This window comes from Syngnathus acus, chromosome 2 (genome assembly GCF_901709675.1).
Source record: "Syngnathus acus chromosome 2, fSynAcu1.2, whole genome shotgun sequence".
Taxonomy (NCBI): domain Eukaryota; kingdom Metazoa; phylum Chordata; class Actinopteri; order Syngnathiformes; family Syngnathidae; genus Syngnathus; species Syngnathus acus.
This window is the reverse complement of record NC_051088.1, coordinates 12,769,950-12,784,117: the sequence shown is the minus strand read 5'-3', so window position 1 is coordinate 12,784,117 and position 14,168 is coordinate 12,769,950. Positions and strand designations below refer to the sequence as shown.

The 14,168-nt window shown below is 42.7% G+C and overlaps 1 protein-coding gene across 1 annotated transcript; it reads right to left on the bottom strand.

The window, feature by feature from the left end:
- Window positions 1–708: 708 nt before the first annotated feature.
- si:dkey-261h17.1 lies at window positions 709–12,202 on the bottom strand. Its single transcript, XM_037239770.1, has 8 exons — window positions 12,018–12,202; window positions 5,003–5,074; window positions 4,479–4,711; window positions 4,325–4,402; window positions 2,524–2,632; window positions 2,379–2,428; window positions 2,047–2,208; window positions 709–1,842 (listed from the first exon to the last, which is right to left on the bottom strand). Exons 1-8 carry the CDS (start codon window positions 12,097–12,099, stop codon window positions 1,651–1,653), a joined length of 978 nt encoding a protein of 325 aa, XP_037095665.1. The 5' UTR covers window positions 12,100–12,202; the 3' UTR covers window positions 709–1,650.
- Window positions 12,203–14,168: the final 1,966 nt, after the last annotated feature.

Genomic DNA, 14,168 nt, shown 5'->3' with positions numbered 1-14,168 from the left:
TGTGTGTGTGTGTGTGTGTGTGTGTGTGTGTGTGTGTGTGTGTGTGTGTGTGTGTGTGTGTGTGTGTGTGTGTGTGTGTGTGTGTGTGTGTGTGTGTGTGTGTGTGTGTGTGTATGAAGTCAAGTTGGGAAACTAAGGACTGAGGTACTGTATATTTATATTGTGTTTGTATGTATGTGTGTGTGTGTGTGTGGGGGGGGGGGGTCAGCTGGTGGAGTTTGTCACTGCCCCGCCTAAACAAATGTGTGATGTCATCACTTATACAAGCCCACTGGTAATCCTATGGGCTTCAAGATTGTAAATACCAAGCATGTTAGAGAACTGATGTAAATTTAGGCTTTGACAACTTCTTAGTGGCCTATGTGCCTTTACGAGGTTTTGTTCTTGTTTGTTCATTTGTGGGAATCATAATAATTATTATTTGGCAGGAGATGAATCAATATTCCCCAAAAAAAATTTGTAATCAGTGTGTAGTGAATGTTTCATCCAGTTTTACTCATATCTCAACAGGCAATCTTCAAGCTTCAATGAAAAGAGAAGAAAAACAAGCACATCATAAAAAAAAACATTTATTTGATTGTTTTGATCTAATTTAAAAAGTCTGCTTGTGAAACAAAAAAGACTGGAATGTGAGTAATGACACGATACAAAATTAAATCAGGTCAAATTGTTTTCCAGTTTAACATTCAAAACAGTAGTTTTCTTCTGTGTTGAAGCTCTTGCAACTAAAATGTAAAAAAAAAAAAAAAAAAGTCACCCACGCACCCCCATGTAATTTGTTTTCCTTGTTAAATGAGCCACGGCGTTCGTGTTTTCCAACAGCTTTCAAACCAAAACTAGCACGTTGAAACAAAACAACAGACTTGCTCATAGCATAAAAAAAAAACAATTGCATCACACCGCTCATAAGAATACTGATTAAAAAAAAATTGTATACACAATACTGTATAATGAATCGAAAATAACACTGATGAGTAGCTTTGCCAAGTTAGACATTTATACAGTCAGTTAATCTTGTGAATTTCAACCTGCCCCTTAAGGCACATTGGCAGCGTGACTTGTGGTGAAAAATGATGAGGTTGAACTTCAGCGGAACAATATCTTTTGTACACGTTTACATTAGAATGGAAACTAGATCACATGAAGTCATGCATGCATACAGTTAGCCGTAGAAGCCAGCATGGGGTCGGGATGATACTCACACACTTTCACACATCAACATGCTCAATAATTCAAGGGAGTAAAACTTCGTCACTGACTGAGGCACATGTGTGTATGTGTCGTATGTTCTAGTGGGAAGGGTGGAGCGCCCAACACGCCGGCTGATGGGTGTCGGCAGTGTGAAGCTGCTGCGGCTCTCGCGGGACCCGGTGGAGGGTGAGTCATGCTAAAATGCATTCCGGCCCCGCCCGAAAGCGCTCGTCTCCCAACTCTAGCTCAAGTGCCGTCAACAAGTCAGGAAGTGAGCCGTCGTTAACGTCCACCACTGCCACTTTCATCATTATCCGACTAGTTTTCCTGATGCTTGTTGCAGGACACCGCCAAAGAAGGGAAGATATGGCTGTCCCGATGACTACATAGTTGGTTCTGAATTGCGTTTTGAATTCTGTGTGTGTATGTGTGTGTGCGTGTGTGAGGTTAAAGAGGGCTTCACATCTCAGTGTCTGCAGTCTTGGCGGCGGAGTGGCCGTTGGTGGGAGGAGACTCGGTCTTGGCGGCTTCGAGAGTCTCCCCGTTCACGTTGGGTTTCTCTTGGGTTTCTGCCGGGGGGCTGAGCGGAGCCACGGACACGAGGGTGTTCCCCTGGTTCTCCTGATCCACTGGATAAGCCTCCTCTGCCTGCTAAGAGAGCAAAGAACATTAAACATTCCAAATTCATACGGTCATAGATTATTGTCAATATGATAAGTGTCTCTTTAATTGTGACACCACTAAAATATCAAACGGCTTTTGTCATGAATTAAGTATGCAAACTTCCACTTCACCACACTTGTCAAAGTTGGCGGAGGTGCATGCCACCGCAGTCTCACTCATCAAACTACTCACCAATTTGACTCCCTTGGCGCCAGTTCGACGTTGACATTTGCAGTAACCAGCAATAATGCCGGCGGCAACCAGCAGACCGGTGATCAGAATCCCCACAAATACCGAGCGGCCTGATGAGGATGATGATGAGGATGTCGGTTGCTCCAAATTTGTCACTCCCAGCTGCAAATATAGAAGTGAATATTGCATATGAGACATTTGGATAGTTTTGGTGTGTCCAATGAGAAACACAAGCGGCAAGGCAAATCTGTTGACCAAGAACCACAATGGGACCAAGGAGCAATTATGAAGTCTCGGTTAGTCTTATCGCCAAGCATTTTGTTCTCGCTTACCTGTTCTTTCAATTCCCCGTGGAGTGCTTCAACCAGAGTGGCTGTTTGGCCTTCACATAGAGAGAGAAAACAGATTTTAGCCAACATATAGCAGAATTACAAAAATGAAGTCTCTGCTAATTCATTCCATAAATAGGTTACCCACCATCACTCCTGACCATTTGTATGTTATGTCCCTCCTGGTGGACTTTGATATGACAATTTTCAATGAAGCACTGGAGATTGCTTTGTTCGAGGATGTACTTCGTCTCGATCTGAAAATAGAGAAATTAAATTGCAGATAAATTTCTGATTTGGATATTGGTTGAAGACTTCACTGTGATTTTTTGAGGTCCCTTGTTTGTGCAAATATCTTAAAAAATATTCACATTTGTTCCCCAGGGTGGATTTTGGGGCCAAAAGACAAATTCCCGGAATGTTCTCAGAGCACGGAGGCTCTTGTGTGCGTCACAAAAGTTGACCGCAGCTGTATGGAATACTTGCTGACTTTCCTCCGCCTAGTCCTGAATGATGATATCACCTCATTACGCAATCAAAACTTGGGATCACTCTTCATTTTCTATAATGTGATCCAGCCGTCTCTCTCTGCTCCCAGGAGACGCTTGTGAGCAAACCCCGACTCGCAACTAATTGGGACGGAGCCTGCAGCTGCACAATCCAGATTTTGTGAGGCATGGAGGAGAAAAACGAATGAGGGCTGAATTTGTGATCACTCCCATGGAACCCACGCTCTTCTCCATCTGTCTGTGTCACATGTGGAGGATCACGTTTCTCTTGCACTCAGTTTGGCCTTGTGTGGCCTACTGGACTCTCGGTTTATGAGGAATTTGAAGTTCAGCAGGATGCAGTAGCCGCTGATGCAATGCTCCACACCAGGAGGTTACAACTGGTTTTGTCCAAGGGACCACCAATATAACCAAGAAGCAACTCGGGGACCACTGCTTTGGCGGAATATTATTTTGTTTTGCACCGAAGGAGGATGGACCTACACAGGCTGCATGTCTATTTGGGGAATCTCAGCTACATTTGACATCATTTAGATGGGTCAATGATTCACATAATTAGCTGGAAAATGAATAAAGTCTAGACGATAAATCTATTATATTTTTTTAAATATTACAATTGTTTTCCTTTTCCAATTTTGCGGACCACCTGCATTACCGCCACTGACCACTAGAGGGCCGCGGACCACCAGTTGACAATGTCTGCTCTACGCCTGTGATTTATGGTTTAACAGTTTTTTAGAGAAATAGTTCCTGGAGTAAACTCATTCATCTGCTCTTCTTTTATTACATGCTTCATGACCAAACCATTCTTCACGTCTATGCAGCTGGATGCACATCTGAAAAGTGCCATTCATCCTGAATAGCTTATTATTTTGCTGTGTCATATGACTGGAATTCATTGAAAATGTCATATGGGATCAAGCAATAACCTGTGATCAAATATTACATCTATTTTTGCTTATAATGTGCCCTGTGCCTTGTCTATAAATCATCCGAATGTTTCGAAGAATCAACTGCTTATCAGATTCACCCCAGAACATGACATCACATGCTGTGACCTTTTCATTTGTTGGCATGTAATTAGGCTGAGTCAGACTGCTTTCTCTCCTCCTGACAAAATAAAACAATAAACAAAAAAAAACATTTTAATCTTAAATTCAAAGAAGCTTAGGAAAAGTTAAGAGCTAAAAAAGAACCGCACCCGTGCACCTCCTCCTTTTGCCTTATGGACACCAGACCAAGACAGGAAATATTAGTCCTTTTTCAGGCCAATGATTTACAATGCCTGAGGAATTTCCAAGAATTGCCTTGCAAAGGCTTCCGTTTTATAAGTGTTGCATGAAACGAAAAGGGTTGATATGATGGAAAGCAAAACCTCATCTGATGTCTCAAATGATTATTTAATTCGTATTGTGAAAGAAATGAGTGCAGTGTACCCACACAGTCAGAATAGGAGACCATAGCCTTGACAGCTTTACTCTCGTCAATGTCCTCCTTCCCGACACACACCACCACGGGCTGTAGAGACAAGAAGTGACATGAGATGACGTTGTCCACAAAAGTTTTAAACACATCTCTTCAGATATGCGTTCACCTTTGCTGTAATGGGGTCAGACGAATCGTGCGACTTCACGACTGCTGTGTCATCATCGCCAGGAGTGCTAACCGTGGTGCCCGAGGCGCCACCTTCTTGGTTGTCAGCGGTCTCTGAGGAAGGCGTATTTGCAGCAGCTGCGTCGTGGTCTCCTTCCACCACCGGAACGGCGCCTGAATCTGGAGCAGCAGTGGTCTCTGCTTGGGCATTCGAGTCCATTGCCATAGTCGTGACTGAGAGAACATGGATAAGTTAATTCATGCAGGCAAATGCATTTTTCCATCTAGTTTTGCTGCTTGTTCAGTGTCACTGGTGAGTTGAAATTTCAACTGCACAGTAGTTCATATTTGTAGTTATCATAATGCTTTACTCAGTCTTACTGGTTCCATTACAGTACCATATGAAATCTGGAACCAATAGAGCAGCAAAAGACAAAAACATGCTCATATGAATTTGTTTCAAAAGGACACATTCGATTTTTGTTATTGGTTCCAGTTTCACAATTGCCACATCCGGGCCCCTACCGTCACTGTCATCTGCGGCCGGATCGCTTGCCGGTGTGGCTGTTACGAGATCATCTTGGCCCACTACACCATCTGCAAATTTAGAGAAAGAACAGCAGCTTTAAAATTTGGTGTGACTGACAAACTTGAGGCACAATCTTCAGACATTGCTTGTGGAATGAGGAGTGATGGTATAATAATTCTGGCACTGGGTAGCACGTCCGCCTCACAGTTAGGAGGGTGCGGGTTCGATTCCACCTCCGGCCCTCCCTGTGTGGAGTTTGCATGTTCTCCCCGGGCCCGCGTGGGTTTTCTCCGGGCACTCCGGTTTCCTCCCACATGCCAAAAACATGCTTGGTAGGCCGATTGAAGACTCCAAATTGTCCCTAGGTGTGAGTGCGAGTGCGAATGGTTGTTTGTCTCTGTGTGCCCTGCGATTGGCTGGCAACCGGTTCAGGGTGTCCCCCGCCTACTACCCGATGACGGCTGGGATAGGCTCCAGCACACCCGCGACCCCCGTGGGGACGAAGCGATTCAGAAAATGGATGGATGGAGTGTTCTCAAACTAATCGGAAGACACGTATAGACCTCTGTACCTGTACACTGATGCCATATAAAAATGCAAGTAATTTGTGTCTACCCTCACAGACCTTCCAGTTGTCACATGGAAGCCTGAAGTCTATCCCATCTGATTGTGAGCACGGGGATTCCCCCTGGCCTGATCACCAGCCCATCATAGGCACGACACACACAGATTCACATTCAGACTCACATTCACACCCATATACATGTTCTACTAAGATAAATGCAGTCACTGGTGGAGCTGAGGGGGGAGCAGGGAGGCACTACCCATCCCTTAAAATATGCTTCGACCTCCCAGGAGCCAGGTCAGACAATTGACTTTTGTCAGGAAACAAAGATCCTATCTCCACCAGTGAATACAGTACTTGGTATGATGTAGACCACACGCACGATGATCACTATTGGCAACATGAAGCAGATTTCCCGAGCTACGTGAAGCTCCCAGCCTGCCTTTTTTGATGTGGCATGCCACCAACCATAAGTAGAAGAGAGGATGCAGTGTAGACCCATGATAGCGTGTAGAAGCTTCCATGCAACCATTTTTTTTTGTCTTGACAAAATAATAATGGAGTGATGGTACATTTGTCATAGGAGAACCAGGGTTTTGCTTTTACACTAACCCAAATGGTGTGTGGCAGTGGGATAAATACAGCAGGGTTCAGTGCAACAGGACTAAACAACCCCGGTGTGTGTGTGGGCCCTACCTCACAAACACGCCCTTCTGCACTTTTCAGCTCCTCGATACCTTTTTTCATCCCAAATAATCAAATCTAACAGTGAATAATTAAAAGACACCCTTTCGGAAAAAAAAAAATGATCGAAGTACTGTAAAATAGTCCTACATGTGGGGCCCATGGTGGTTTTTGGGACATACATCAGGTTTAAAGCAGGGGTGTCAAACTCATTTTTTTCGCGGGCCGCATTGTAGTCATAGCTTCTTTCGGAGGGCCATTATGACTGTCACCCCAAATAAATGTATGAACACCTCATATTATATACAGCAGAAGCTATGAAACAAACTAACAAATAACTCGTTTTCAAATTAGACTGTTCAAATATTTAAAAAAAGATGAATTTTAAAAGTGACCACAATTTGCAATTTTAGTAAAGTAAGAATTTGATGCACAATTTGTCTTCGTGGGCCACATAAAATGATGTGGCGGGCCGTATCTGACCCCCGGGCCTTGAGTTTGATACTTGTGGTTTAAAGGTCTTTTTCAAAGAGCTGATACTTGATGTTACTCAAGTGTAAGCTGATGTCACACTAAAATAATTTTGTCCCTATTAGTAATAATATTAGTAAAAGCACTAAGGTTTGAAATAATGGTGACCTGTGACTTTTGTATGCTAACGCCCATGACACATCACAGCTTGTTTGACATTCCATAGATGTACTTTACGTCAGCCACATAAACAAAAAGAAAACCTAACTTCCACATGGATATTACTCATTGTCCTTACCATTTCTACTACCCTCACACAAATATACAGGGTGGGAAACCTCATGGAAATTCCCGTAAAAACAAATACTGTCACACTCGATTAAAGGGCTGCTCTGAAAGACTATAGGGGACACCATCGGCATTTTGCATGTGGTGTCAAGAGAGAAAGCCAACTTCCTCTCTGAGGGCATTGGGTCAGGCAGTTTGGACTTGGGGTGGGAAAGGTGAGGCAGCAGAAAACTGAGAAAGCTCTGACTTCATGCACAAGGGAGAAGCGTGAGCAGCTTTAAGGATTTAGGATTTGACCTCCACCCAGACAATATCGAGACAACGCCCTGGCTCTCTTTTCTGTGCCACACCCCGTGTTGCTTCCAGATGTCCAGAGAAGACCCTTGAGACGACCTTCCATGTCGGCTTGTAAATACTTCCTCAACTATACTATGTCAGGAATCAATTGTATATAACCATCAAGGTCATGTTGGTCAGCTTTTCATTTGGGCTCCTTCAAGTATCAAATAACCAAAACAGGTGAATCAAGTGAAGCCCACAGTAGCATCTTCACATCCTCTTTTGAATGACCAATCGGTCAGAAATCAAAGAGTTTTTGTGTTACACGATAAATCAAATAGAACCCGTAATTCATCCCGTTTTAGAGGCTGCAACCACTACATGTTTGGCTCTTTTTGAACTCGCCTCTCAAATAAAGCTGCCAGTCTCTAAAATGATTGTTGGTTAGCTTTACTCAGAAAGACAATATGTTTGACCACAACATGAGAATCCTGGGTTCCTAACAATTATATTTTACCGCAAGTGGTTGTCTGCTTGATGTGTCTGCCTAGCAACTAAAAAGTCCAAAAATTATGTGAATTTTTCAGAGCGGATCTCTGCCAAGGCCAAACAACTGTCCTGTACGGGTCACAGTGATAAGTGAAGGAAAAAGATGTGCTCATCAGTCATCACACATTACCAAAATGATGTCATTTTTTCTTTTTTTTTTGGTCTATTTCACAATTTTCACAAGGTTTTTGAAAATGGTGTAGGTGTTAAAGCAAGATAAGATGATCAAATATTAGTGAGAAACGTTAGCTGGCATGCATCGTGACGAGTTAGCTAGCATACATTAAAATTGAGTTTTGAGAAGTATTTGTCGAACAAAATGTTTCCTACAAATGACAAATTTAACAATCTTTTTCAAGATTAGTATAGAAAAAAACTATTTTTCAAGATAGGAAACCATTTCTAGAGTTACGCTATTAGCATGAACAGCAGTATGACTTTTGTGATAATCTAATAAAATGCTGTGTGAGTACTGATGGCTAAACCAATAAATACCAGAGCACATTTTTAGGGTGCTCATTGCAGCCCCATTACTGAACTTGTCACTACCCAACATCTTGGCACACTATGAAAAAAAGACACCCATAAAGATTCCTTAAATACTCAAACACCATTTGAATCCATGAATTGACAACTCTTTTTGTTCGCACACAGAAGGTTGGTAAAAGTTGACTTTTCCACCCAGTCCACACCCCTGGTGTTTTTAAACCAAACATAAGACCGTTTGGAGTTGGGAGAGTGGCGGGGGGTGAATGAAAGGAATTAACAACAATTTTGGTTTTGGAATGTATCAATGCACATCCTTGGGCAGGATGTGTCTGTCACAGCACTCCCACAGCCACGGGGTGACCTGCCGAGGCGAACGCCGTGTGGGCAACAGATAACGCTTTACTCATATTCACAAGTACAATTTCATGGCCTTGAAAATTATTTGTGTGCCGATTTTCCCTATTTGGGAATGTTCCTACAGACCCGCTTGACTGTAATCATAGCAATACAATTTTGCTCAAATAATTATTTTTTTCTTGGTTCTACAACATTAAGCTTCTAAAGTCTAAAGTCAGACCGAACCCCTAAGAAAGATATGAAAGTTTTTTTTTTTTTTAAACTTATTCAACCCCCATACTTCACTCATTAAAATATCGCCTGAAATTCAAAACCAGTGTCTGTCCACTTTGTAAGAGGACAAGAAAGTGGAAACGCCAGCTGTGTCAGAGTCGGCAGATGTGTGTGTGGACTGCTCCGTTCCAGCTGCTGCTCTTACATGAAACTAAGTTGGCGGGGGTGGTGAAGGTTGTAAAAAGACTCACAGACCCATAACGTGGAACGATCAGGTTGGGGATATGATTGTGGCTCTCAAGCTATTACAAGGAAAGGGGGGGGGGCGGGGACTACAGAAGAAAAACTTTCTAAAGCACATATGGAGGTCATACAGTGAGTATTTATAAGCTGGTAACCAATCTGAGCACCTTGTGTCGTCTTGGGGAAAAAAAAAAAGTGTTTGGCCAGTCTCATTAAAAACTTTCCTCCCCTGAGGTAAGCCATCTTTGCTTTGCAAAGATAACCCTGCCCCAGTCAATATTAAGTGGAGATGACAGACTTCCTTTTCGTTGCTTCGCTGACTGACTGTAAGCTCAGTCATGGTGTTGGCCGTCCCACCAAATTGTCCCCCCAAAGTTGAGGTGAAACACGAGAAGAGAACGTTGTGTTGCTCTCTATTTGTCTTTACACTGCTTAAATCATGTGGTTGTGCTGCAGGGTGCTTGGGGAACAAAGAACAATAAGGCTCACCGGGACTGCAGTAATTGGAACAGGAAAGTTTCACCTTTATCGCAAAGTCTGCTATTCATTAGGCTTGTTTGACTGGGTAAATGTTGTTATTAGATGATTTACTTCTCCAAGTCAGACCCTTTTCCTGAATGACCATTGAGCTGGCTGTGATGGAGGATTTTTTTTTTATGGTAAATACGTTTTGAGCTGGCATCACATAAACAAAGGAGATTGTCATATCTGCAAAGGCTGACGGATGAGGTAACAGAATGGACACCATTTGTTTTATTAGGTTTGAGTTTTAACATGTTTAGCTCGCCGCAAGCGATGGCTTTCGGATAATTGGCACATTAACGGCGCACAGACTCCACGTTTAATTACTTTGCTGGATCAGGCTGGAACTTCGGGTCCAAGCAAATCCACACCCCTGGCCTGACTTAAGATTGCAAAGGCTTATAACATAACAGACCCACGCCCTTCTGCATCTGACGCAAAGTTAACAATCAAAACAATTGAGCCAAAAGAATGTTAGTCAAGAGCAATGGCCTCATAAAATCAATCGTAATAATGTTTTAGAAATTCACTGAATGAGACTCAAAACGTTTTCACATTTGACTCGATGGTGTCATGATAAAATGATGATGGGACGATAAATGCGTTGAGAAATAAATACATGCCGGTGCTAATTGAGAGTCATATTTTCTCTTATATATTATTGTGTACAGCTTCATTTTGAAAGGCCAATACAACTACCAATTTCATTCAGTTTTGTGTCAGCTGAGTGTCCGTGGCTTACACCATCTTGCATGGTCACATGATACGCATTCACAGCACAAAGGACATACTGATTACTGGCAAGGGTATGCTAAAAGAATCACATGTGCTGCACACTTTGGAAACTCCCAACCCTCAGCCAATATCTTGGAACGGCGTGGTTCATTCAAATACTGATTGTCACCACTTGCCTTCGACCTTGACTTCATTATAAAAGAGCGAGCCGTGGAAGATGATCAGCAGAACATGGTTCACCCCCACATCCTTCAACAGTTTGGGTTTTCCCCCTAAAAAAATGTAACGCTAAAGGAGGGGTCAAATGACATCATCCAAAACTGCCTTCAATTCTCCTACAAACTGCATAACTATGGAATGAGAGTTGAGCGATCCGCCCATCTGTGTGTTGGAGTCATGTTTGCGTGAGTAAACACAATCGCGCTCAGCAATCAAGTTTACTACAATGTCCGCCAACTGAAGATGTGGAGCGACTTGGAGTTGTTTGTTCTTGTGTGATTTTGTTTTCTGAATGTACTTCGTGGTCGAGTCAGTCCGAGAGATGCATGCTCGCTGCTTCTTTTTTGTGAACACAACAAAGTGATGTTCAAAATGACTCGGTCAGCTGCCTCGCCCTTGAGGAGCTGATGACATCACCGCTACTAAATTTAATGTGGATTCAATTAAACCTCCTGATCTGCAGCAGATTAGCGGCATAGAAGTCGCTTAACTTCAATTTAGACTGTGACCTCAAACATCAAGCCTTTGAAGCACTCTTGTTGATACCAACAAAATTGTTTTGATTTTTCTTCCGTGTCACATGCGCTTGCTTGCCTGTTGGCATGTTCACACTGGGCTGCCAAATAAAGCGCAGTGACAACAACGTTTCAGGTCTGTGTGATGGTAGCGTCAGCAAAGAATGGAGGCTGGAATGTACTGGTATATGTAAATTGAATTCGGATAAGCGGCTGATGTAGCCAGTACAAGTCATTATTCTCCAAACGAGCTGCATGTTCAACCATCTCGTCATCTTTTTCCTCTTCAAAGTTGTCCCTGAGCTTTTTTCATCACTCTGGCAGACTGGTCAAGAACACACCAGATTTTACACAGTCTTTGAACTTAGACACGTTGAAATTTGGAGAGGCATGAAAGCCATGTAGTCATCACTATGCAATTAGTATTAAGCCCCTCACACACATGCCGCAAGCATGCACACGCCGCACGCAAGGGCACCACAGGAGACAAAGTATAATTATTCTCCTGAGCAGACTCTTTGTGTCTGGGTCCACCATTCTGCCAAACATCTTCACAAACCATACAATGTTTCCCAAAAAACGTCTTACTAACAATTTAACTACTTCAGTAGATCCTTTTTACACTCTGTAGCTGTGTTACAAACCATATCTGCTTAGAGCGTCAGTGCCTTACTCACGAAAGCAAAACAAAACAAAATCCAGAATTCAATTGAAACAAATTAAGGTTGGTCGCCAAGGCAACAGAATGTGAACCAAAATAAAGAGAACATAAACCCCAAATCCACATGCGTGAATGACAAGAGAAACAGAAGAAAGTGACATTCATGTAAATAGAATCAAAAAGGTACATTTTAAAATGAAATATTGTAATGAGTAACTTACTGCATAGCAGTACTGTGCAGAGCACCAGGACGATAGAGATGCCGTTCATCCTCCACATGGTCAGAGTGGGACGGGAGCACATGCAGGGGGTGATATTCTGAGTGAGCGAAGGGGCAGGGAGATGGGCGTTTGCTGTGAGGTCTGAGGAAGCGGGACAGACTAGAAGATGAAGTTTGCCTTGTGGTGTCGCTCTTTATATGCCCTCCTCCCTCTCTCTCTCTCTCTCTCTCTCTCTCTCTCTCTCTCTCTCTCTCTCTCTCTCTCTCTCTCTCTCTCTCTCTCTCTCTCTCTCTCTCTTTCTACAATTGTGTGCTCTGTCCACACCCTTATTCAGTTGGGCTATTTCCCCTCAGTTCCCGTCCCTGCTTCCGCCAGTGAACCCGCGAGATATTGTGTATATGTCCCAGATGAGCTTCAGACATAAATTAAGTTTGGTCAGAACCTCAAATTTTTTTAAGAACAGAACATCCCCAGTGGTGCATCTGTAGAACTATGGACTTATCAATAATGGTGAGGTTGATCCTAGCAGCTACGTAGGCAGTTAATGCAAAATTGTGGCAACCTCTATCATTTAAGTTGCCCATCCCTGATCTAGAACCTGCAGATTCTTTTTAGGCTTTCGGAGTCACGCCGAAAAAAACAGCATGTTGCAACCAGGACTAAATTTACAGTGCCACCAGAGGCGTAGCCAGACTTTATTTTCTTTAAATATGCATAAACTCTAAATTAATTGTGGTTTAGTATCAAGGTGTCTAAGAATACTGCATTCATATAAAAATGGTAGAAAAGTCACAGGTGTCAAAGTCTTGCCCTCGGTGAGGGAGTGGCCAGAGTGACAATGGGTGACCATGGCCACCACATAGTTCCGGCCCTGTACCACTAAGTTGGCAAAATCGGAATGTGCCAAGTCTTATGATTTATACAATAATCAATGTGTTGGGTTTTTTAAAGATTGAGAAGCAAAAAGTTAAGGACATCATGAGTATTTTTTTAAAGAATAAAAAAAAAAAAAATTACATCAAGTTAGTATGTGTAGAATTTTGAGGAATTTTTTTTTATTGTGTTTTGTAATAACAAAATGAGGAAAATGGTTTTTAAATATCTTTTTCTGTACTTTATGCTTATTCAGTACCAGCTGTGTCGCCTCCTTTTTTCCTTGGTGTTCTCACCATCCTCTTGTCCTCTAATTAGTCAGAGTACATTTAAGTCTTTGTTCATTCCTAGTTGGGTTCTCATCAGTTGCTGCGGGGCATGTGGAGTACATGCTTGTTCTTTTTGTTGTTCTTTTTTTCTATAACTTGTGACCATCCACAATTTGTTGCTGCTGTTGTTGTTGTTTTTACACACTAAAAGTTCTTCCTGTCTAATCTCCTGGCTCCAGTTCCTGCAGATGGGTCCACCTTTTTATCACTTCCACCACACCATGCATCCTGACAAAATAGCTACAACTCCTGTTTCCAAACAAGTTATTTTTGGGTGGCAACACGTTAGCATTAGCGTTTGCATAAAAGTGATTTTAGAGCCAATGAAAATTTCAGCAAATGGCGTCATTGCACAGTGATGGCTTATGAGGCTCCCTAAGCAACAAGACAGCAATGTTGGGAACACACCCCAAAATCTTATTTTGTTTCAAGGCCGCTTCCACTTATATGTGGACACTTTTTAAATACTGTAAGAAAACGTTCAGCGCTCACATGTAAAAAGAAGCACAAAAAAACGTGGCATGTAAAAGCTCATACTGTCTCACACAACACTTGCCATGGATTTTACTGACAGCAGTTAGATGAATTACAGTTTATGGTGAGTCACCCATTGAGTGTACGTCACAATTACTATGGCAGTATAGACACGCTTTGCTAATGCATGCACACAAACAAAGAATCACACTTATTACATGATTGCGCCACATCAGCAGCTAGCATGTGACAAAAGTTGACGTGTGCTCTGCTGCAGGCACGGGGTGCAGGGTGTTCACCATTCATGTTCGCACAGATGTTTTGTTCCTGATATTCTGGCAGACCACATCTGGAAGCACTGCAAGCCCCCCCCCCCCCTCTCCACACACCCCACCGCCTTTTTTTAAGAACAGCCTAGAGTCTAACAACTCAACCATATGAGTCACATCAAACTGGTGTCTGGAAACCAAACCCT

Coding starts and splice junctions, on each gene's coding strand:
- si:dkey-261h17.1 (XM_037239770.1), bottom strand. CDS start 12,099: ATGTGCTCCCGTCCCACTCTGACCATGTGGAGGATGAACGGCATCTCT. Junction 2,633..4,324: donor TGGTCTCCTATTCTGACTGT/GTGGGTACACTG, acceptor CTCTATTTTCAG/ATCGAGACGAAGTACATCCT. Junction 2,209..2,378: donor ACGGGGAATTGAAAGAACAG/GTAAGCGAGAAC, acceptor CTATATTTGCAG/CTGGGAGTGACAAATTTGGA.